This window comes from Hibiscus syriacus, unplaced genomic scaffold (genome assembly GCF_006381635.1).
Source record: "Hibiscus syriacus cultivar Baekdansim isolate YM2019G1 unplaced genomic scaffold, ASM638163v2 tig00117017_pilon, whole genome shotgun sequence".
Lineage (NCBI taxonomy): Eukaryota > Viridiplantae > Streptophyta > Magnoliopsida > Malvales > Malvaceae > Hibiscus > Hibiscus syriacus.
In genome coordinates, this window is record NW_024063526.1 from 3,432,734 (window position 1) to 3,455,326 (window position 22,593).

Genomic DNA, 22,593 nt, shown 5'->3' on the forward strand with positions numbered 1-22,593 from the left:
AATAAATAAATAAACAAACTGCAATTGGCAGCGCAAGGGCATCGTGATAAAACCCTAGACATATCAATTGTTCCACATATGGGCTTTGTCTGGACCACTTCAAGCGGGTTGCTGATTAGATTTTTGAATTCGAGCTTTGTTGAACTTTAGGCCTGCTTTTGGATTTGCTGTGTAATGCACTTGGACCTGTTAAATAAATAAATATATAAATACTAGTGTTTTACTTTATATCATTAATATATTTATACAAGAGTTATATATATTTACCCACCGAGGCCAATACGTATATACTTTTATCATTGTTATTTAATTAAAACCTTTTCTTAAAGAAAACGAACCTCATTAAACATCCCTTCTAAGACCTATAAAGGAAAAAAGAGTGCCCTAATATCTTCTATTACCATAATAAAAATCATTGGATACAAAAGACACAATAATATTATAATAAATCAAGTCAAAGTACAAGTTATTTCCGTAACAGAGAGCCCACTTACTCAAAGTATGACATAGTATTACAAACTATAGGAACAAAACACATTTTGTAATTTAAATTAGAATCCAAAATCTTACGAGCTTCCTGAAGATGATAACCCAAAGTGAACAAGTCCTCCTCTGATCGAAACATCTTGTTGACTACAAGACATATTTAACATGATTATGAATAACTCAATATATATTCAATAATTAAAAGTAATTCTTAGACTTATACCTAATTTAATTTAATAAAGACAAATAACCAAAAATTGTTAAATAATATCTAAAGCCAATCATTATACATATTAAACAAAAGAAATTATAGGAACAATGCCCCTTAACTAATGGAAATAAATAAAATGACGAAAGATAAATAAATAAAATTAGAATTAAGATTGAGACTCGAACAAAATATGGTGTATACATGTTGTTTGATCATAATGTTGCCTTACTTCATAGACAACAAATCACTCTCCTAAAGTTTAAGCTTCATATCGTTCTTCTTAAAGAACAACTTGGTGAATGATTCTCAAGCTTCATTTGGGGTTTTAACACCATGAATGTGTTCTAACATATCTTTCTCCACTATTGGCTTTAATGCGAACATTGTTTTGCATGTTTTTATCTTCCATTTTTTTAGTATGCGATTTGCATCATTTGCTTTTAATTGCTCCACTTCATTTCCATTAACAATCTTCCATAGGTCTTGTCCTTGCATATATGACATCATGCAAGTTGACCATTTATTGTAGTTGTCATTGTTAAGTTTTCTCATTCCTCTGACGACATGTAAGTCAATCATATTGTGGATAAAGTATTCTCACAAAACTAAATGAAATAGTGAAATTAGTTTATAAATAATACACCAAGTAAGTTCTCAAGAAAAACAGGTGGATCACACATATTACTTAAATACCAAGTTTTTCCCAATACTTTACTAGATGCATCGTCACACTACCACATTACTTTAGCAATAATAGAACAACACAAATAACCTTCACCAAGGCTCTTGATAATAATTATTGAACACACTGCAGCTAAGAAAGGCTCAAAACAATAAAATGAAGAAACAAGAATCAAAAGGAAGAGAACACTTGATTTTATTTGGTGTGATTTAGAAAGCTAACACAAAACTTTCTTATATAGACACTTAAAATATATAACCTTCAAAGCAATTAATGTAACCCCCTAGACCCGGCCTGGATGTTATACCCAAATCTAGGCGGTTACATATCGTATTTAGAAATTATTTTTATATTTAAAACAACGTTAAAATCCATATAACAATATAATATGAAATTAGTCATAAGAAAGGTTCATACGATAAACACACACACACACACATATCAGAAAACCGTATAAAACATTCACATAACAAAATATTGGTAATACAGATATATCGAGATGATAGAAAAAACACGTGGCACCAAAGTACAACAAAAAGGCATATATAGATATATAGTGGTACAAAAATAGAAGTAGTTGGTCCTCCTAATGCCAAGTCTGCTAGTCTACAGTCTGCTACTATCTGAAAAGGTTAAAATTTACATAATGAACTAAAAAGCATAGTGTGGTCCTTACAATGTATAAAAACATACTTATAAATTACTTTAGTAAAAATCAGCTTATCAAACATGTTTTAAACATATGACCACTACCCTCATCCAATCACAAGAATGTGTAGGTTCCCCAGAACCATACACCCACATGTACACCCGGTAAGAACCTTATACATATAATATAAGGACCTACGGTAAGGACTTACCCTAACCACAAAGCAGAGGAGCATGCGATAAGGTCTTACAAGTCATAGACTAGGCAAGATATACTTCCCCCAATAATACTCCCAATGATAGTAATAAACATGTATGTATTCAATGAAAACAATAGTTTAATCCATAAAACATGAAAATATTTCATACTCATAAATCAGATACAAAAATACAATAACCAGAGATCGTTTCAGAAATATACGGTAAATCATATATCACATAACCGATATTCAAAAAATCAGGTATCGTATCGTAAAAATATTCAGTATCATCAAAAATCTAAAACAGTTCAGATAAATAGTTTAAAACAGTAATGCAACACCATCAGGAAACACACATATATTGGTTTGAGTAGTCTGATAGGAAAGCCTACTACTGAGTCTGCCAATCACGATCAGCAATAGCGCTAGATCCTACGAATCGGAAAATCTATATTGAAATCCTAATATGAATAATAATAACCTCTATTTAAATAATTTACATAAACATACGAGTAACTCTTGAAGAATGCAGATCAGGCAGATCTAATAGATGAGAAGCATTGAATCTAATCGACCCTCAGTCGGGAGAAACACGAACACCTTCATAAAAATGTTTTCTCGAATCAATTCCATAACCAAATTTTGAATAAATAAGCAAAATTGTTAAAATACTAAGTATTTTCAGATTAACGGGTTCAATTAGGGCTTTCGGGTCAGAATTTGGTAAAATATATCATAAAATCAAACTCAGAACGTCGAAAAAAGTCAAGATGAAGGTTTTCAAAAAAAAAGTCAATGGTTAACGGTTAATGGTCGGTCAACGGTTGACCGGTTAGGATCAGGTTGGAGCGGGTCAGGTCGGATCGGATCGAACAGGCAGGTCGGGTCAAACAGACGAGTCAGATCAGGTCGATCCACTTTCTAGAGACCCATCAGGTGGTGGGACTTCCGTACGTGCAGTGGCGGCGCGTAGGGGCACGTACGGGGCCTTCGGTGATTAGAAAATTTACGAAATAATTCCTAAAAATTATTTTCAAGCATTTTAAGGTACTTATCATCCTCGGATCACAACGGTGAACGGCAGAGAGCTCAATTCGATAATGTTAGAAATTTTCTTTCACTTACCCCTCCACACGCTAGCGATGACAACAACAAGGCGATAACTGTTGAACTCAGAATGATGTAAAGAACACCATGGTATAGGCGGTGTCGATCACGGAGCAACGGTTGGAAGTCAAACTATGATCAAAGTTTCTTGGCTAAAAAGGGAATGTTTGAAGAGAGAGAAAATGAGTTTTAAAAAATGGAAACTATTAAATTTTGGGGCTTTAAACCCAACCAAAAAAGAAAATGGGTAAATTACATTATAGGTCCTCAAGCTTTGGTTACTTTTTGATTTGGGTATAAATTTAATTGAAATTTCATTTAGTCACTAAATTTAATTAAAATTTCAATTTAATCATCAGAAAATTTTTAAAAAACAAATTAGGCCCTAATTTGGGGTGTGAAAACTCTCCCCCTTAGAAGATATTTCGTCCTTGAAATTTACTTAATGGAAATAGATGCGAAAACTGAGCCTCCATCAACCTAACTCTATGGAATGAGCTACGGGATTATAAAATGTCATCGAACTCTCAGTATTCTCAATCGAGATATTAAGGTTCCGAGAAATGGAATGTAACATATAGGAATGGGTAGATCCATTATCAAACAAGGCAAAGTATGGAACTAAATGAATAGTAACATTACGTACAATCACATCAGGCTTATCGCGGTCATGTCAACGTCTAGCAACAAAAACCAACTCAGGTTGTCTGTCCTCAGATCTGGTTGGACCCCTACTTTGAGAAGCTCAGCCTCTACTAGCCGATTCTGATGCTCTCTCCTGACTACGACCCCTTTCTGGAGTCTAAAATGTACTCTGAGTACGAGCGAGAGTACTAGTTGGTGTCTGAACTATAGGACCTGGCTCTGGACAACCCCTCAGGAAATGGTCACCGGAACAACATCTAAAACAAGTACCCAACTTCTTTATGCATTCACCAAAATGATGTCTCCCACAGAGTTCACATGACGACAAAGGTTGCAACCCAAAAAAACCTCCCTGACTAGAAGGCGTTACAACTGACGAATATGATGCCTCAGGCCTAACACTCACACTGCCTCTCTGAGGAGACTCACCCCTACCTCTCTTGTTGGGGTGTGCAGAAGAGTTAACAGAACCAGAAAGCCTCCTGAATCGGTCTCGGTCTCGGTCTATATCTCTCCTACGCTCCATACCCACTTGCTCTATCTCTTCTACGGTCTTGGCTATCTCAACCAAGGCATCAAAGTTCCTCTCCCGGTGGACAACAATTCGACCCCTGATCTCATACCTGAGTCCATTCTCGAATCTCAAGCACCAATCCAACTCAGTGTCAACCAGTCCAGTAGCGACTAAATCTGATAAACCCAATCTCATAATCCATAACATACATATCACCCTGCTCCAAATTCTGAAACTCTTAGCGTCGCTCCTACATGTATCTTTCTCTGATGTAGTGACTCCGAAAACATGCCTTAAAAAGATCCCAAGTCAACTAATTCCCTAGAATACTATCGGAAATTGATTGCCACAATTGAAAACTCTCTTTCTTCAACATAACTAATCCCCCTTCAACTTTTGCTCAGGCCTCATCTAATCCATAATGCTCTCTGTATCCTCCAACCAATACTCATCGTCAGTCAGAGGTCCACCAGTAATGCCCTCAAATGGAACTACTCCAGCAGCTACAAAAGACTTCGAAATCTCGACCGCATACATATTACCAAGGACTCTAGTAGTTCTTCGGAACATGCGAAAGAAAACTCTATTAATGGCATCCTCATCCAAATCAATGTCCTCGTCCTTAGTGACGGGAGGGTCTCTTGCAGGAGTAACCAGACCATCATGAGAATTAGAATGATCCACATGCGGAATAGGAGGTTCTCGATGTGACATCGGATCATCTATCATAACAGAAGGTCGACTCACTCACCCTCGACTAGCATCTTGATTATATTTAAAACTCATAAAATATGGTGATACGATTTTTGAAAATATCTAAAATATCTTGAAAATCCAAAGTTTAGGACTCATCCATAGTCTAAGTGTTTAAAACCAATGGTTCTGATACCACAAAGTGTAACCCCCTAAACCCGACCTGAACATTATGCCCAAATCTAGGCGGTTACATATTATATTCATAAATTTTTTTCATATTTAAAACTACGTTAAAATTCATATAACAATATAATATGAATTTAGTCATAAAAAAGGTTCATACGATATATATATATATATATATATATATATAGAAAACTGTATAAAACATATACATAACAAAATACCTGTAATACAAATATATAGAGATGGTAGCAAAAACACGTGGCACCAAAGTATAACAAAAGGGCATTTAAAGATATACAATGGCACAAAAATAGAAGTAGTCGGTCCTATTGATGTCAAGTCTTCTAGTCTACAGTCTGCCACTGTCTGAAAATGTTAAAATTTATAGAATGAGCTAAAAAGCTCAATGTTCTCTTTACGATGTATAAAAACATACTGATAAAATACTTCAGTAAAAATCAACTTATCAAACATGTTTTAAAAATATGACCATTACCCCCATCCGATCACCAAAATGTATAGGTTCCCCAGAACCATACACCCATATGTACACACAGTAAGGGCCTTATACATATAGCATAAGTACCTACGGTAAGAACTTACCCTAAGCAGATGAGCTTGCTGTAAGGTCTTACAAGTCATAGACTAGGCCTGATATACTTCCTCCAATAATACTCTCTAATGACAGTAATAAACATGTATGTATTCAAGTGAAAACGGTAGCTTAATCCAGTAAAACATGAAAATATTCCATACTCAGAAATGTGATATAGAAATACAATAACCAGATATTATTTAAGAAATATATTGTAAATCAAATATCAGATAACTAGTATTCAAAAAATCAGGTGTCGTCTTGTAAAAATATTTAGTATCATCAGAAATCTAAAACATTTCAGATAAATAGTTTAAAACAGTAATGTAACACCATCAGGAAACACACTTGTATCGGTCTGAGTAGTGTGATAGGAAAACCTACTACTGAGTCTTCCGATCACAATCAGCGGTAGCCCTAGATCCTACGAATCGGAAAATCCATATCGAAATCCTAATATGAATAATAATAACCTTTATTTAAACAATTTACAAAAACATACGAGTAACTCTCGAAGAACGTGGATAGGGCAGATCTAACAGACGAGAATCACTGGATCTAATCAACTCTCGATCGGGATAAACACGAGCAACTTCATAAAAATATTTTCTCAAATCAATTCCATAACCAACTCTCAAATAAATAAGCAAAAATGCTAAAAAATACTAAGCATTTTTTGATTAACTGGCTCAATTCAGGGCTTTCGGGACAGGATCTGGCAAAATGGATCACAAAATCATACCCAAGACGTCAAAAAAATGTCAAGATGTAGGTTTTCAAAAAAAGTCAACATCGGTCAACGGTTGACCAGTTCAGATCGGGTTGGATCGGATCGGGTCGGGTCGGATTGGACATGGGGGTCGGATCGGATTGACCCACTCTCTAGAAACCCACTAGGTGGTGGGACTTCCCCACGCGCTGTGGCGGCGCGTGGGGGGCCTTCAGGGGTCGTAAAATTTACGGAAAAACCTAAAAATTATTTTTCAAGCATTTTAAGGTACTTACCAGCCTCAGTTCACAACGATGAACGGCGTATAGCTCGATTCAATAACGTCGAGAATTTGATTTCACTCATCCCTCCACAAACTGGCGATGACGACAACAAGGCGACCACAGTTGAACTTAGGACAAATGTAAGGAACACCATGGTATGGACGGTGTCGATCATGGAGCAATGGTCGGAAATCAAACGACGATCAAAGTGTATTGGCTAAAAGAGAGAAAATGAGTTTCCGAAATTGGAGACTGTTAAATTTTGGGTTTTAAAATCTAAAAATAATATCAATTCTCTAGAATCTCTAATTTCAAACCATTAAAATTTATCTCCGACTTCAGTGGGTGTCGATCATTCTCTTTTGCTTTGGACGCTCCTTGCGACCATGATTCTCTCATTTCTGAATTCTCATTGGTAACTCCTCCAGAATACATAAGCTGAGGAAGCTATAACAGTGTTATGTTATGATTTTATCATTGTTTGAATGTTGATAAACTCATGTCTTTTTCTGTTGGAAATTCATCGCCGGCGGCTATAAGTGGGAAGGGGCGATTAGAGGAGAGAATGATTGGGGAGCAGAGATTTGGGTATTAAAAGTTTTAAGAATATAGGGAGTTAAAATTAAAAATTTAGGGGACTGAAGAGGGTGGAAGACAACATATAGGGGGTCATTCTACGACAGTGGCAATAATCGACGGATTTGAAATTAGAGATTTTAAAGGTGGGAATTTTGTTTGAGATATTAAAGAAATTTTAACATTTTAAATGAAAAAAAAATAATTTGTTTTCTTAAAAATATAAAATTTAAAAAAATTATAATTAAATTTAGTTATATTAAATAATTAGTTTTTATACTCGTATGATGCATTTTGACTTTTGATTTTGAGTAGGTTGCCTAACCATTTCCTCTTCATTAACTAATTTCTTTTGTTTTTAGTTATCAAGTATCTCAATATTTAAGGACTCACATTTTTAGAGACCAAATAGATCTAAATTTACCATTTTAAAAAGCATAAAATAGTATCTCATTCTCTACCAATATCATCAAGACGTACTGATATAGGTTTAAATTTGTTTTGAATATCTATTTCCTTGTCCGACAAGTGTAACAAAGATAACTGCACTTCATTCTATCTTTTTATGGAACAGCTTCATCTAGTAAATTGCTAATTTTTGTCTGTCAAAGACACAATTAGCTATGTTAACATCTTTATGCAATGTGTTCCCTATTAATAAAAATAGGGTTTACAAAATGAAAACCCTAACATGGACTAACATAAATAATAAATAGTAACTGAATAAATAACATAACAATGATCAATTAATGTGTTGTGATAAAATTCACAACTTTTGAAGTAAATTCTCTGGTACTGATGGAATTCTGGAATTAGATGTTACCTTCCAAGGCCAACGTAACGCACACGAAGTGAAAAAGAAAATTCACTTGCTATTTTTTTCAAAGACAATAAGAAAAGAGAAATTGTACGGAAAAAGCATAGCTTTGGTGGGTAAACAATGAGTTGTAACTTGATATTTTTAAGGATAAAGTAGGAGAAAATTAGAGAATAAGGGAGACAGTTTTCATAATTTTTTTAGTAACCTCCCAAATAAAAATAAAATCTTATTTAAAATATTATAAAAAATATCTTTTATTTTATTTGAATCATCCAACATTCCCTGCATGTAATTTTCATCTTACTCAGGCAGAAGCTAGTACTCTGATCTGATTACACCAGTGCTTGCTACATTCTCAAACCCTGCAAAAATCATGTCAAATTGAGAGAGAAAATTGAAATATTTCAATTAAAGAGATGAAAAAAGACTTACTGTATATATTCTATATTGATTTTCCTTCCACGTGGATGAGAAACAGCTGCAAAAGCATCCCTGGAGAGAACAATGGTAGAGGGACAGGGTGAGAAGGGGCAGAGATCCACCACTTTGACATCAATGGTTCTTTGTTTGCATGGTCTGTTGGGTCCACTGATGCATCTTAACCTGTAACGCCTCCCACAAGCAGCACCATTGTCCCACAATCCCTCGCTAACCGCAGCAAACATGTTCCCTGGAGGAAACTGTTCTTCGCTATTACCGCCACATTTCGTAGCTGCAAACGTATGATTTTATGTCAAGGGGATTAACTTATATCATTTAAGGAGAGATCAAAAATAAATTACTAATAAAAATATAGAGAAAATATCTAAAATATATAAGAAACGGAAAGAGAAGATACTTACGAATATATGGAGGGTTATAAAACGACGCGGTGCCAATATCGGCGTGGACCAATAAAGCTTCTTTGCTTATGAGTGCTGCTGCTATCAGCATTGCCAAGACCAAGAGTGACATTGTGTGAAGGAAAAGGATAACATAAACAAGATGTGGTTTTGCTGGTTTCTTATGTAGGAAAAACTGATGTCCTGATTAAGCGTTATGGACATGGTTCATTAATGTTCACACTGATATTTTTTTTATTTGATGTTATCGAGAAATCTTCGGTTAAGCATTCAAGAGACGCTTCATAAGACGTTAATGTTCATACTGTTTTAACTTTTAATATGATAAGGTCAACCGTTAAAGTTGGTTTCACAGTCCGTGATTATCGTCACTAAATCAATCACTGACGTTTGACCAGCGGCTAACTCTTTTTATCACATTCATGTAATCCACTATATCCTCTAAAAGGGATGCTTGCGGCTATAAAAGTCTCATTTTATTATTTTAAAAATTATTATAATATTTTTATTAGTTTGAGATAATTTTAAGGTATTATTTGTTCAAAAGATTTTTAATTATTTGACAATGAACACTCAAATATTCCTACGGACAACATACTCGGACTCAAGACATTTAAAAATATCAATCATTTAAAAAATTATTATAATAAAATTATTTTTATAACTATATTAAAATAAAAATACAAAATAGTAATTTTGTGTGGGAGCTGATTTAGTTTAAATTACCAATTATCTTGCGTAAGGTACGGTTTGGGATATGTTTAGGTTGTTCTCAGAGTAAATAATTTTGGAAAAATAATAGTTTAGTTGAATAATGTTGATAAAATTTATAATAAGTCATATCGCTTGGTAAATAGATTTATTAATAATAAGTCATACTATTTATGAATAAATTTATTTTTTGATTTAAAGTTGCATTTATTCAATTATGCCTAATAGTTTTTCAATAAATTTCTTAATTAAATGATCTTAGCTCTTTATCAAAAGGTCTTAACCTTTTAATTCATTTCTTCTCCACTACATATAGGCTAGTTGAGGCACAAATCCTAGAGACAAGTTAGAATTTTGAAATAGAAAAACACTTTGAAAATTTCTGTAAAATTTATTCTTTCTGGTGATAGAGAAAAGTAAAATGGTGTTCGATTGATCACTACTATTGCGTTTACTGTTGTGATCGTCTGTTGTTATTTTTGGGAGACCAACGTCCGACGTTACTCAAAGCACTGAGGAGAGGAAGAATATCTCTTAAGGAAAATGTTCATACATTCCTCAACAAAAGTCTTTTTATATTTTTTCTTACTCTACTCATCTAATTATATGTCTACATATGAGTAAACAATTTTATTTCTCTATTTTAATTGTTTATTTTGATTCATTCAATTTAACAATAATAATCGCTTAATTTTATTATTATTTTATTATTCTATTTCTTGGATTAACATTTTGAGTAAATCATTGTCAAGTTAATTTTGAGCAAGCACATTAAGCCGATTGATCAAGCTGCTAATCTTTATTCTCTCATATTTTCGTTAGTTCATAAGTTCTAGACCTATTAAGAACACTATCATTCCTTCTGATAGAGTCCCATTCCCCTCTCCTCTTGGTGGAATTTAACTTAGATTTAGAATTTGTTAATTTTGATAGGTCATTCATTAACTAACACAGTAAAACTTCTGTAAATTAATAATGTCGAGATCATGTAATTTTATTAATTTAAAGAAGTATTAACTAATTGTTAAATTAATAATTTATTAATTTAAAAATATTTTTTACAATTCAACGAACTTACATTATTTTTCATGAACTTGATACGATGATTAATTGCCTTGGTACCACAACAAAATAGATGTCAATCGCCTATTAGATTACTCATGTGAAAATGATACATGTTTAGAGGTTCAAATTTTGAAAAAAATTATAGCTAGCGTTATTGAAAATCCTATTAAGGAAGAAGTGGAAGATAAAATACTTTTGCAACCAATTACATGAAAGAAAACACTCATAATGACAATAACTCTTCACAATTTTTTATCACAATATAAGAATGCAACACTAGAACTTTTGGATGCAGTAGTAAAGTAAGGTAATGAAATACAGTTAAATTTAAAATTTATTTTGAACAAATGAAAAGTCATCATTTTATTAAAAGAACACAGCTGTGAAAGACTTCAGCAGTTGTACACGAGGAAACAAACAAAATAGGAAAAGAAATGAAAACAACAAAACAAATAAAATGAAACCCATCAAAATAAAAAATGAAAAAACCCAACCAACTATTCAGATCTCTTCAACTAATTAACCAGTATTTAAATGATGAGCAACACCACAAAGACCTTCAGAAAACCAACGAACCTCTCAGTGCATGTCCATAGAATACCCAAATTCCTACGGAGGATCAAACCACATTTTGTCTTCAACCGTTTGGAGGAGAACCAGAGCCCGAAGTCTTCAATCTAGAACCGATCAACATCATCGAGGGAGATCTGTGAAACGAGGAGATGAGCAGACTGATTACCCATTCTCTTAATAAAACGAAATTCATATGCCTCTATAGCTTGAGCACGATTTTTTGTTTCCCAGGTAAGAGTACTTATCTTCGATCGGTCAAGAATTCTACAGCGTGAATCACCGCGTGAGCCTCCGCCGCAAAAGCAAAGGTAACACCCACAACCCTTCTTCTATAAGCCCCCATTATCAAACGCTCATTGTTTCTAACGATAACCATTTACCAAACTTCCTTTCTTGCATGGAGAAATCTGGAATTGAAGTTCTCCTTTACAAACGATATAGCAGGAGGAGACCATCAAACAGGAGCTACTGATCTAGTTTTAACACCTATGGAATTAGTTGGTTGTCGAGAACTCCAAGCAGTGGGCTCGAACAAAGATTATTATTTCCTTCGACAGTGCTCTTACCTCCACGCACCAATTTATTTCTTGCGAACTAAAACATGGAATCTCACCATGCTTAGACGCATTGTATTTCACTAAGAAAATCTGTACATTTACGGCGTTTTTTGACCTATAGCGACGTTTTTTTGCGGCGCTACAAAAAACGCCGCAATAAGTACAGGAAAAGTAGCATTGCTAAAATTAGTAGCGTTTGGAAACAAAAAAAAACCACCGGTGAAGAGATATAGCGACGTTTCTTGCATAAACACCGCAATAGGCGTTGACAAACGCCGCAAAAAGTTTAGATAGTTAACGGCGTTTTTTTTATACAAACGCCGCAAAATGTCTACATCTATAGCGGTGTTTTATAAACTCCGCAAATGGTTAAGATATTTAGCGACGCTTTTCGGATAAACGCGCAAAAAGTCTGTTATATAGCGACGTTTTAAGGATATAAATGTCGCAAAAGGTGTGATATATAGCGGCGTTTTTCATACAAACGCCGCAAAAGATTTGGTATATATCAGCGTTTTTCGAATACAAAATCTGCAAAAGGTCTGGTATATAGCGTCGTTTTTTTGTAACAAGCGTCAGTATTGTTTTTGATATTTAGCGGCGTTTTTTATAAACGCCACTAAAGAACACAAAATTTAAACAATTTAAATATTTTCTTTGATTACCCCAAATCTGTTTTTTTCAACATGTTCCATTATCCAACAAACATGACATAAATAACACCAAACTCTATATCCATAACAACCAACATCAAATCCAATATAATAAATAAAAGTTTTCATTAACGTAATATCAATTCAGTTAAACACTATTCAGTAACATTAACAAAACATATAACATAAATGAGACTAAGATGGTGGATTGTGAGGTTGCGTTTTCTGTAACATCTGCATCATAACATCGAGTCGTTTTTCAAATTCTTGACATTTCTGTTGATACGCTACTTATCTCTGTGTTGCTGTTGTTTCTCTCTGTGCTTCCGTTGCTGCTCTCTCTGCTTCCCTCACTTCATTTTCGGCTTTCATGTTAGCCATTTGTTGATCCATTTCAGCCAACTTTTGTTTTAAACGGCTAACTTTTAATTGGGAAGACTGAGACTGTGATGACATGTACTGAGATGAATTGGATCCAAAATATTTGGTGGGAGTAACGAATGATCCTTGAAAGCGCACCCGACCATATCTTTCAGGACCCAAAACATCATTAATAGCTTGGTTTTCAATGTCATCCTCATTAATAATACCTTGACTCGAAGCCGAAGCTTGATACTACACCATTTTCTCCCTCAATTTTTCCTAATAATAAAGTAAATAATTAATTCAAATAAAAATGTCATGATACATATATAAATAAAACATAATTCAAAACCTCTATCCAATAAACGCACCATAATTTATGTAGCTTTAGCATTCATAGGAGTGTTACCCTTCTTTGTATGTGTCATGTCGAAGAGTTTGATTCGGCCAGCTTTAGAACCAGATGTATTTTCCTACAATATAGCATAATATAATTAGTTTTAGTTAGTATGTACATGGAATACAAATAACTATGTGAATAATCTATAATACCTCCTCATTAGCTATACAAGCAAATCTCTTCGATCCAGCCGTGTGCGTAAACTTTTGTTGTTGCCTGCTAGCAACGCCAACATGCTCTCAGTCCTACAATTTCAAGCAACCACTTTTAATGATGATTTATAATTCGTTAAAAATATTTTTGAAAAATACACCATACCTGTCCTTTTTATGAACTCCAAAATCTGACTGCATCTTCCCATTGGTACCTGAGCATTCCAGGTGGGACAGTTTGTAGCTTCTCTTCAAGGCTGAGATCATTCTTGAAGTATTTCTTTTTTAATGAGATCTTGTGGTCTCTCCATCTCTTCCCTAACGCTTGCTTCACATAATCGTCAGAGACCTCTAAAGAAAAGTTTTCCTATACAGCAAATAAGTGTTCACCGTAAGTATAAATTAGTATTGAATTGTTATAGAGTATCTATTATAATGACATTATTACCTTAACAAAATCCAACGCCTGATTTTTGTTACTATTAGGCATTTCGCGCCATGACTCATAATTGATCGGTAAAAGATTAGCATTACGTCCAACTATGCCTAAGTAATTGGATAGAAGACGTGCTTCTGGGCCAATAGGTTGACCGTCATTGTTTCTTGAAACTTTGATAGGATGCCTAGGAGGAAGTTGGTATAATTCCTTCAACGTTGTACGTCCTCTACTCTTGCGTGTTCCAGCATTTTCAACTATATAAGAAATTATTAAATGTAAGTTTTGAAAATGAACAAACTTTTAAATAAAGTTTCGAAGATTACCTTGAATTTCTACAGCTTCTTCAACAGTTATAGGAACTTCGGAAGAGTCAACAACATTCGATTCCTCATTATTTGTTTGTTCATGCTCTTTAGAAGCTCAAACAACCCGCAAATCACTTATTTTTCTCCTCGGCATGATATCTGTAATAAACAAACATTTGTAATAAGAATACAATTTAATAAATGAATATATTGAAAGACAACATGTTAAAAGTTATAACATTATAAATAAATAAATAAATAAAGATATAAAATCTTACGACATTCTTATGTAATGTCAGTTGTCATAAATATCTTCATCAACGTCCTCCCGAACCCATTGAAATTGTGTTGTATTAGTGATAGTTTCATCTAAGTTTTGTACTACTATAGGTAAACATTCTGATCTTGTTTCGATGTTATCTCTACTTCCATCCCCGATGTCTATCAAGTCTCTGGGAGTATTACGGAGCACGACATACCAACCGTTATCCATTGGATCGTGACAGTAAAATACTTGTTTCACTTGAGAAGAAAATACATATGGTTCATCCATCAATCGTTGACCAGTGTGAATTAATCGAGAGAAATTCACCATTGTAAACCCGAATTTATATCTTTTTATGCCTCTGTTTACATCAACCCAGTCACATCGAAACATCACAACTTTTCGTTTTACATAATAACCTAACTCAATAATGTCCGTAAGAATTCCATAATAACCTGAACCCATTAATGAGGAAGACATTATATCTTTTTACTATTCTATTCGGACCTTGAGAAATCCATTTAACATCTTCACTAACGTTTCTCCCACTCCAAACCTATTACACATGAATGGTGCATATATAAGGGTTGATTTCGATATAAAAACCAAGACATATATTATTTATAAGTATGTGGAATGATTTAGTTGCTTACCGTCTGGCCTAACCATTCATGAAAAGTTTCTGTGAATAACTTATGTATCTCTCGCTGATGTAATCTTCAGGAGCGTGCACGAGACCTCAAGACTTCTTTAAACTCACTGCAAAGTATATTATGTCGTTAAAGAATGATAAATATAAAAGATTAATAAATTTCATTAGTATTGAGTCCGAAAGACTTACGTGCGAAAGGGATCAATTGAATCGTGATGGAAAAGAACATATCGGTGTGCTTGTACCCAAGACGTGTCATCTAAGTGTGCAATTTCAACTTTCCCTAGTGGCTGACCATAACTTCCAAACAAATAATGTTGAGGTAATTCATTAGTACTGAACACATCACTTCTATTTGTCTATTTCATCTTGTTTCAACATCTTCCAAATATCTAGAGCAAAATGTCATACATTCCTCTGCCAAATACCCTTCAGCAATTGATCCTTCCGGATAACGCTTATTACACGATAGTAAGACTTCAACTTGCCCAAGAACCTATACAGAAAACAACGTACAATGTAAATAAATTTAATTAAAAGGTATAATCAGTAGTCATTTGAAACGTATAATTCAATTAGCACCTCTCTATAGGGTACATCCATCGATAGAAAACTGGTTCACCAACTCTTGCTTCGTGAGGAAGATGAATTAGCATATGCACAATAATTGTGAAGAATGAAGGAGGAAATATCTTCTCCAAGTTGCATAAAGTCAAGGTAGCTCGATCTTGTAGTATAGCAAGTTCTTCAACCATCATAACTTTCCCACAGATGACTTTCATTATATTGGAAAGTTCAATGATACAAGACGTCACCTTACTAGACATGCAACCGCGTACAGCTGCTGGAAGTAAATCTTGCATTAATATGTGATAATCATGTGACTTTAAAGAATAAAGTCTTCGATCTTTAACACTGACAGATTGAGATATATTTGATGCATACCCATCTGGGACTTTTATATCCTTCAAGACTGTGCAACACTTCTTTTTCTTTCTTTGAAAGAGAAAAAATAGAAGGCGGAAAGAAATATTTTCCAATAGGATGTAATTGCGGATGAAGATCATGCCGAATTCCCATGTCGACTAAGTCAAGTCGACTCTTGAGTTTATCTTTAGATTTTCTGCCATCATTCAGAATGGTCCCGATAATATTCTCACAAACATTCTTCTCAATATGCATTACATCCAGATTATGTCTAAAAATCTGATTCTTCCAATAAGGCAACTCGAAGAATATACTCCTCTTTTTCCACAAGTCTACCTCATTTGGATCATCCTCTTCATCAGACTCATCATCACTCTGTTGGTCAACTTCAAGCTCTTCATTGATCTGTTTTGCCTTTTTCTTTGACCGTGTACTACTTGGTTGATTCATCTTTCCATAAGTAAAATTGATTTTTTTCAACATGGAGAATATTTCAGACCCGGTTGTTTGGTCAGGAGCATTTCGAAACTCTTCATCACCATCAAACATATTCTTTTGACATCTAAATCTATGATTATCAGGTAACCACCGACGATGTCCCATATAAGAGAATTTTTTTTCCATTAACCAACCACTTCGAACATGTTTGTGCAGCACAATAAGGACAAGCATAACGACCTTTGGTACTCCAACCAGATAAATTTGCATAAGCAAGAAAATCATTAATTGTCCAAAATAAAGTCGCGCGTAAATTAAAGTTCTCATTCTTAAACATATCATATGTTTCGACCTCTTCCGTAACTAACGGCCAATTAAAATTCATAGTTGTCCATACCTCATTTGGAAAAAAACAATCACGCACACAATGAACGCATGTTTCCGCTTCTCGTTGACAAACCGGGAACAAAGGATCAACAAGTAAACGATGAAAATACAAGACAAAATTAATGCGTGGGAATAAAATTTCTCGAAAACCTCCAGACTTGTAGTTTAATTTTATGTTGACATTGTGCACCCCAAATCCTTTTGTACAAATTAGAAACAAAAAAAAGGGGACCTCTACAGTAGGAAGTAATAATTTATAACCATTACGAATACTATACATACCGATCGCTCACTGCCCCATACACAGAAGTCTTGGTATCAACGCGCGAGAGAGGAATACTGCCTGTAAGAACAACCTCTTCCTCATTAAAAATTAATCGAATAAGGTCAATCCTCCACATCTGAGCACAAGGATCAATTAGATCCAAAACTCAACTTACTTCATGAGACCGAGGCGAATTGACCAACCGAGGCAACGATTTTGGTAGACAATAGTCGTTCCGAATTGAGATGCCAACACCAGTCCAACCGACCATCCAATCCTTTCTCCAAAAGACTCTAAGTACTCCACACACACACCTCCATATGTATGACGGATCAGAGCGCAACTGTGCTTCCAGAAAGCCTGATAAAGGGAAATACTGAGCCCGAAGGAGTCGTTCTAACGAAGAATCCAAACGAGTGAGCAAACACCAACCTTGTTTTGCCACAAGTGCAACATTAAACTTAGAAAACAATCGGAAACCAAGTCCCCGCTTCTTTGAGAGAACTAAGTTCTTCCCAGGAAAACCAATGAATACCTCTCCGTGTAGATGATCCCCCCCACGAAAACCACGCCATTACACTTTCAAGCTCAACACTTTCAAGCTCAACACAGACTACTTTAGGAAGCAAGAAGCAAGAAGCAATTCATCGTATAAAGAGGAATAGACTAAAGCACGACCTTGACAAAAACCTCCTTTCCACCTTGCGAGAACATTCGAGTACTTCAAGAATGTATCCACGATAACAGTCTTTCCTTTGAACCTAGGAAAGCACCTCGCTTACTCCTCCCTATCATTGTCGGTAAGCCTAGATACTTCTCCGGATTAGAAGTATTCCTAACATCATGGACCCTGCGAACATCAGCTCTGTTGCTTTCATGCACATTGGAGCTAAAAGAGAGACCCGATTTATCAAAATTTATAGTTTTTCCTGAACTCCATCCATAAATATCCAAAAGCTCAATTAAATCTCTTACCTTCCTAGCATTCTCTTAACCAAAAATTAAATTGTCATCAGCAAAAAGATGAGTAAAAGAGGGTACATACCGATTTATACTTACCCCACTATGGTGAATGGATTCTTGAGCTTACCAAAATAAAGCCGAAAATCCCTCGTTATAAATGAGAAAGAGTATAGGCTGAGTGGATCACCTTGCGTAACACCCGCTGTGGAACAAACGACTCACCCTCAATGCCATTTACAATCACTAAGAATGACGCCATGCAAATGCAACGACGTAGGTAATCAATCCAGATCACAATGTTTCATCACCTCCCACACAAAAGATCATTCAACCCTATTACAGACCTTGCTTATGTCAAGTTTTTGTGCAAAAAAACCCTGACGACCCACTCACTGATATATAAAAGAATGAAACAATTCATAGATCGTCACAATATTATCAGAGAAAAGCCTCTAGGAACAAAGGCACTTTGTGCCTCGTTGATACACACATGAAGAAAACTTTACATATGATTGACCAACACTTTCCACACAATCTTATAAATAACACTGCACAAACTAATTGGTCGAAAATGAGCTAAGTGTAAAGGGACACTCACATTAGGATTGAGAACTATATGCGTTTCATTTATTAAACTCATCTAAACACGACCCTGAAGCAAACTTATACAAAAGTCAATAATTTCAGTCCCTCAATATGTTAAAAACGTTGATAGAACAACACACCCAATCTATATACGCCAGACGCTTTGAGCGGGCTCATCAATTTCATCGTAGTGTAAACCTTGTCGTGAGTAAACTCTCTCAGTAGAGTATTTTTCAGATCATCCGTAATAGATTTATAGATGTCTCCCAGCATTCGTTCATCATGCAGAGGAAGGCTGGACTTGATAAGGGTTTGAAAGTAAATAGGGATTAACTTCTCCAACTCCACCTCACCTTTAACACAATCACTCACATCATTCTCCAGTGAAAGGATTTTCTTCTAACGATTCTAATGAGAAGCAAACCTATGAAAAAAAGCAGTGTTGTTGTCACCATTCTTCAGCCAATTCGCCATCGCCCTTTTTTCCTAGTACAATTCTGTTTTGTCAATTTCCAGATTAATCTGAAGCTTTGTCTCCGCAATCTCCCCTAAGACCTCACATGACGGAGAATTTTCTATCAACTAACCCAACCAAGGCTTAAGATCTCTCGTTCAACTCATTTACGATCAAGGCAAAACTTTCTGAACCGCTTGTCCAATCCACGACGTACAAACTCAAGTTTGTCTAGCATCGAGCCTGTTTGTGAGCTCCAAAGACTAGAAACCTCAGTCTCACACGAATCCTTGAGCAGCTAGGCCGCTTCAAAATGAAAATGCCATCAACACTCAGACGAAGCTAAACCAATAGTATTAAGAAACAATGGACAATGATCTGAAATAGTAAGGGGAAGATGATACAGGTTGAACGAAGGAAATAAAGAACCCAAGCATCATTAGCAACACCGCGATCAATTCGTTCATGAATTTTTATCTCCTCTCACCACCGCCTTTCTCACATAAACCATAAACCTCGATACACATTATCAGTTAGGCCATAATCTTCCAAAGCAGATCGAAAATCCCTCATTTTTCGTTCAGAGCGAAGTAAGCCACCTTACTTTTTTGACGAGACCAGAATTTCATTAAAACCCCATTTACTAACCAAGGATCTTGTGTCAAATCTGATAATGAGCACAATAGATTCCACGAATCACTTCTTTGTACCCTAGGAGCCCTATAGAAAAATGTGCAACACCAACGAAACCCTACAGTAGTGTCAACAATAACCGCATCTATATGAAACTGCTAAAATGATGGAACTGTAACATCACAAGACCTACGCCAAGCGAGGCACAAGCCCCCACTGCTTCCAACTACGTCCATCGCGACACCCAAATCGAAACCCATATGAATGTCGAATCCTATCCATCCTTGAACTTTGCAACTTTGTTTCCATTAAGAAAACAACTAAGGGGTTAACTTCCTTAAATAGATGACAAAGGTGACGAATGGACCGACGGGTCTATTTCGACAGATCGCCAGATATTAAATTTTGACACCTCAATTCTTCTACGTTCTCACTAGATAGATTCACATTCCCACTCGGACGCTACCGCTTAGCAATATCATTACGAACCATCGGATTATTCTCCTCCTCAGTAACTATTTTTGCATCAGTAATATCCGAATCATTAGATGCCACTCCACTGAAAAACTGGGCAACAACCCCACTCCTTAGTCGAAACAGTCCCTGTAGACCCCTATACTGATTACTGACCCAAAACATGTTGGCTTCTATTTAGAGCTACATCAGCCCCAAAACTGATTGACGAGCCACGAGAATCTCCTCCCACCTCCGTAAATTCCTCCCTCAACCATGGGCTAGCTTACCTTATTTCCTTGGTGGAGCTCGAAGAGAAACGTCCCACATTAGGGCAAACTCCTGTATCTCTTTCAACACAAGTAGGGAACAAAAACTTTCCTCATGACCAATCTTCCCATAGCGAAAATATAATAAATGCAAATTCTCATACTGGAAAAATACATAAGTCGCACTACCAATGGGGAGCAACAATTGTTTCTTCCTCTTCAACAACTTCCTAATATCCAACCGCACTCTAATGCGAGCACAGCCCCTAAACCCGATCACTACAGTCGTAAAATCATACATCAAAAACTCACCAATGAAATCGCCCAAACTGTCGAGCCACACCCTCAAAGACGAAACCCACATGCAAATCTGTAATCCGAACCCAAAAATATGCCCAAAACAGTGGCAGTGGCACTAAGAGTGGATCATCACTCCTCAGCCGATGAAGAAGCAGTAAATGGGAATTAAAATACATCAAACCCTCAACTTTGATCATCAACGTCCAACAAGTGATAGAGCTGAAACAGATATTGATTCCTGCCCAAATCAGAGATAGCAATTCCCCTAATAGGGTGCCACACATCCGCCAGGGTCGTTCTCATCGCCTGGAAATTAATCGTGCTCACCGTGAGAAAATCACCAACAAAATAATTCTCAAAAGAAATACTTGGCGCTACTACAATAGAAACCAACGAGATAGCCTACTCTTCCTCTTGCCCCCAAGCAAAGGCCCTCCAACTCTCTTTCAATATCCCCCATAGTAATCACTTAAGAAACAGATCCCGAAAACTGCCGCCACACCTTAAAAAAGTGGTAGAAATATAGAGTCGTGTCACAAAAACATAGAGAAAGCTAGGAAAACCTAGAGATAAATAATTTTTTGATTTAAATTAAATTTATATTTCACTTAAAATCACTTTTAATATATAATCATAATAAAAGAATGATTATGAATTCTCATACAAATATAAAAGAAAGGCAATCCTAAATAATTGGGTAGTTCTACTGTACGACAACCTAATATAGGGATAAGAAAATGCGCTATCAGAAATGTTAATATTTTTTAACATTTTCGGTAGAACGCTACCTAAAATGTTATTTTTTTCTACCATAAATGTTAATTTCGCTACCTAAAATAAATATTTTCGATATTAACATTTTCGTAGAAAAAATAACATTTTAGGTAGCACCTGAGATTAATATTTCCAGTAGAAAAAAACATTTTAGGTAGTTCTCTACCGAAAATGAAAAAAAATATTAACATTTCCGCTAGTACATTTTTCTTAGCCTTATATTAGGTTGTCTTTCCTTAGACACCCTAAATAGCTAGATTTAAATTTTAAAAAGTAAACAACAATAGAATCTTAATTTAGTATATAAGTTTTCCTTAGTTATATTTGTAATTTTATAGAATTATTAATTTATAATATTGAAAGAATCATAAATTTATATAAAGGGTTTTCTGAAAAAATTAATATCTTACTAATTTATTGAAATTATTAATTTAGACCTTTAACCCAAATCGAAATTGATAAAAATTATTATTTTAGAGAGATTATTAATTTATATAATATTAATTTAGAGAAATTATCTTTTAAATATATACGTTTATAGATTTTGAATTCTCAAATAAATAAAAATTGTATACCTGAAGGATTAAAATGTTATTTTATTCTTGCATGAATGTCAGGTCAACAAGCAATGATAAAATTGAACGAAATTTAAAGAATAGATTAAGACTTTTAAAATATAAATTAGTATATAGACTCAATATCATAAATTTTAAGTATAAAATTAAGATTAAAATTTTAAAATACTAGCAATCTTTAGATCATTTAAATCTATTTTTGTAATTACTTTTACTTATCCATTTATTTCATAT

At 34.9% G+C, this 22,593-nt stretch overlaps 1 protein-coding gene across 2 annotated transcripts; it reads right to left on the reverse strand.

Annotated features, from left to right (window-relative positions):
- Window positions 1–8,679: 8,679 nt before the first annotated feature.
- Window positions 8,680–9,313, reverse strand: LOC120195711 (EG45-like domain containing protein). 2 transcript variants are annotated; one of them, XM_039197649.1, is made up of 3 exons: window positions 9,202–9,311; window positions 8,792–9,071; window positions 8,680–8,721 (listed from the first exon to the last, which is right to left on the reverse strand). In XM_039197649.1, exons 1-3 carry the CDS (start codon window positions 9,290–9,292, stop codon window positions 8,715–8,717), a joined length of 378 nt encoding a protein of 125 aa, XP_039053580.1. In that variant the 5' UTR covers window positions 9,293–9,311; the 3' UTR covers window positions 8,680–8,714. The 2 variants fall into 2 exon arrangements, with proteins under 2 accessions (XP_039053580.1, XP_039053579.1); XM_039197648.1 differs by lacking the exon at window positions 8,680–8,721 and having other exon boundaries at window positions 8,788–9,071; window positions 9,202–9,313.
- Between the last annotated feature and the right edge of the window lie 13,280 nt (window positions 9,314–22,593).

Coding starts and splice junctions, on each gene's coding strand:
- LOC120195711 (XM_039197648.1), bottom strand. CDS start 9,313: ATGTCACTCTTGGTCTTGGCAATGCTGATAGCAGCAGCACTCATAAGC. Junction 9,072..9,201: donor TTATAACCCTCCATATATTC/GTAAGTATCTTC, acceptor ATACGTTTGCAG/CTACGAAATGTGGCGGTAAT.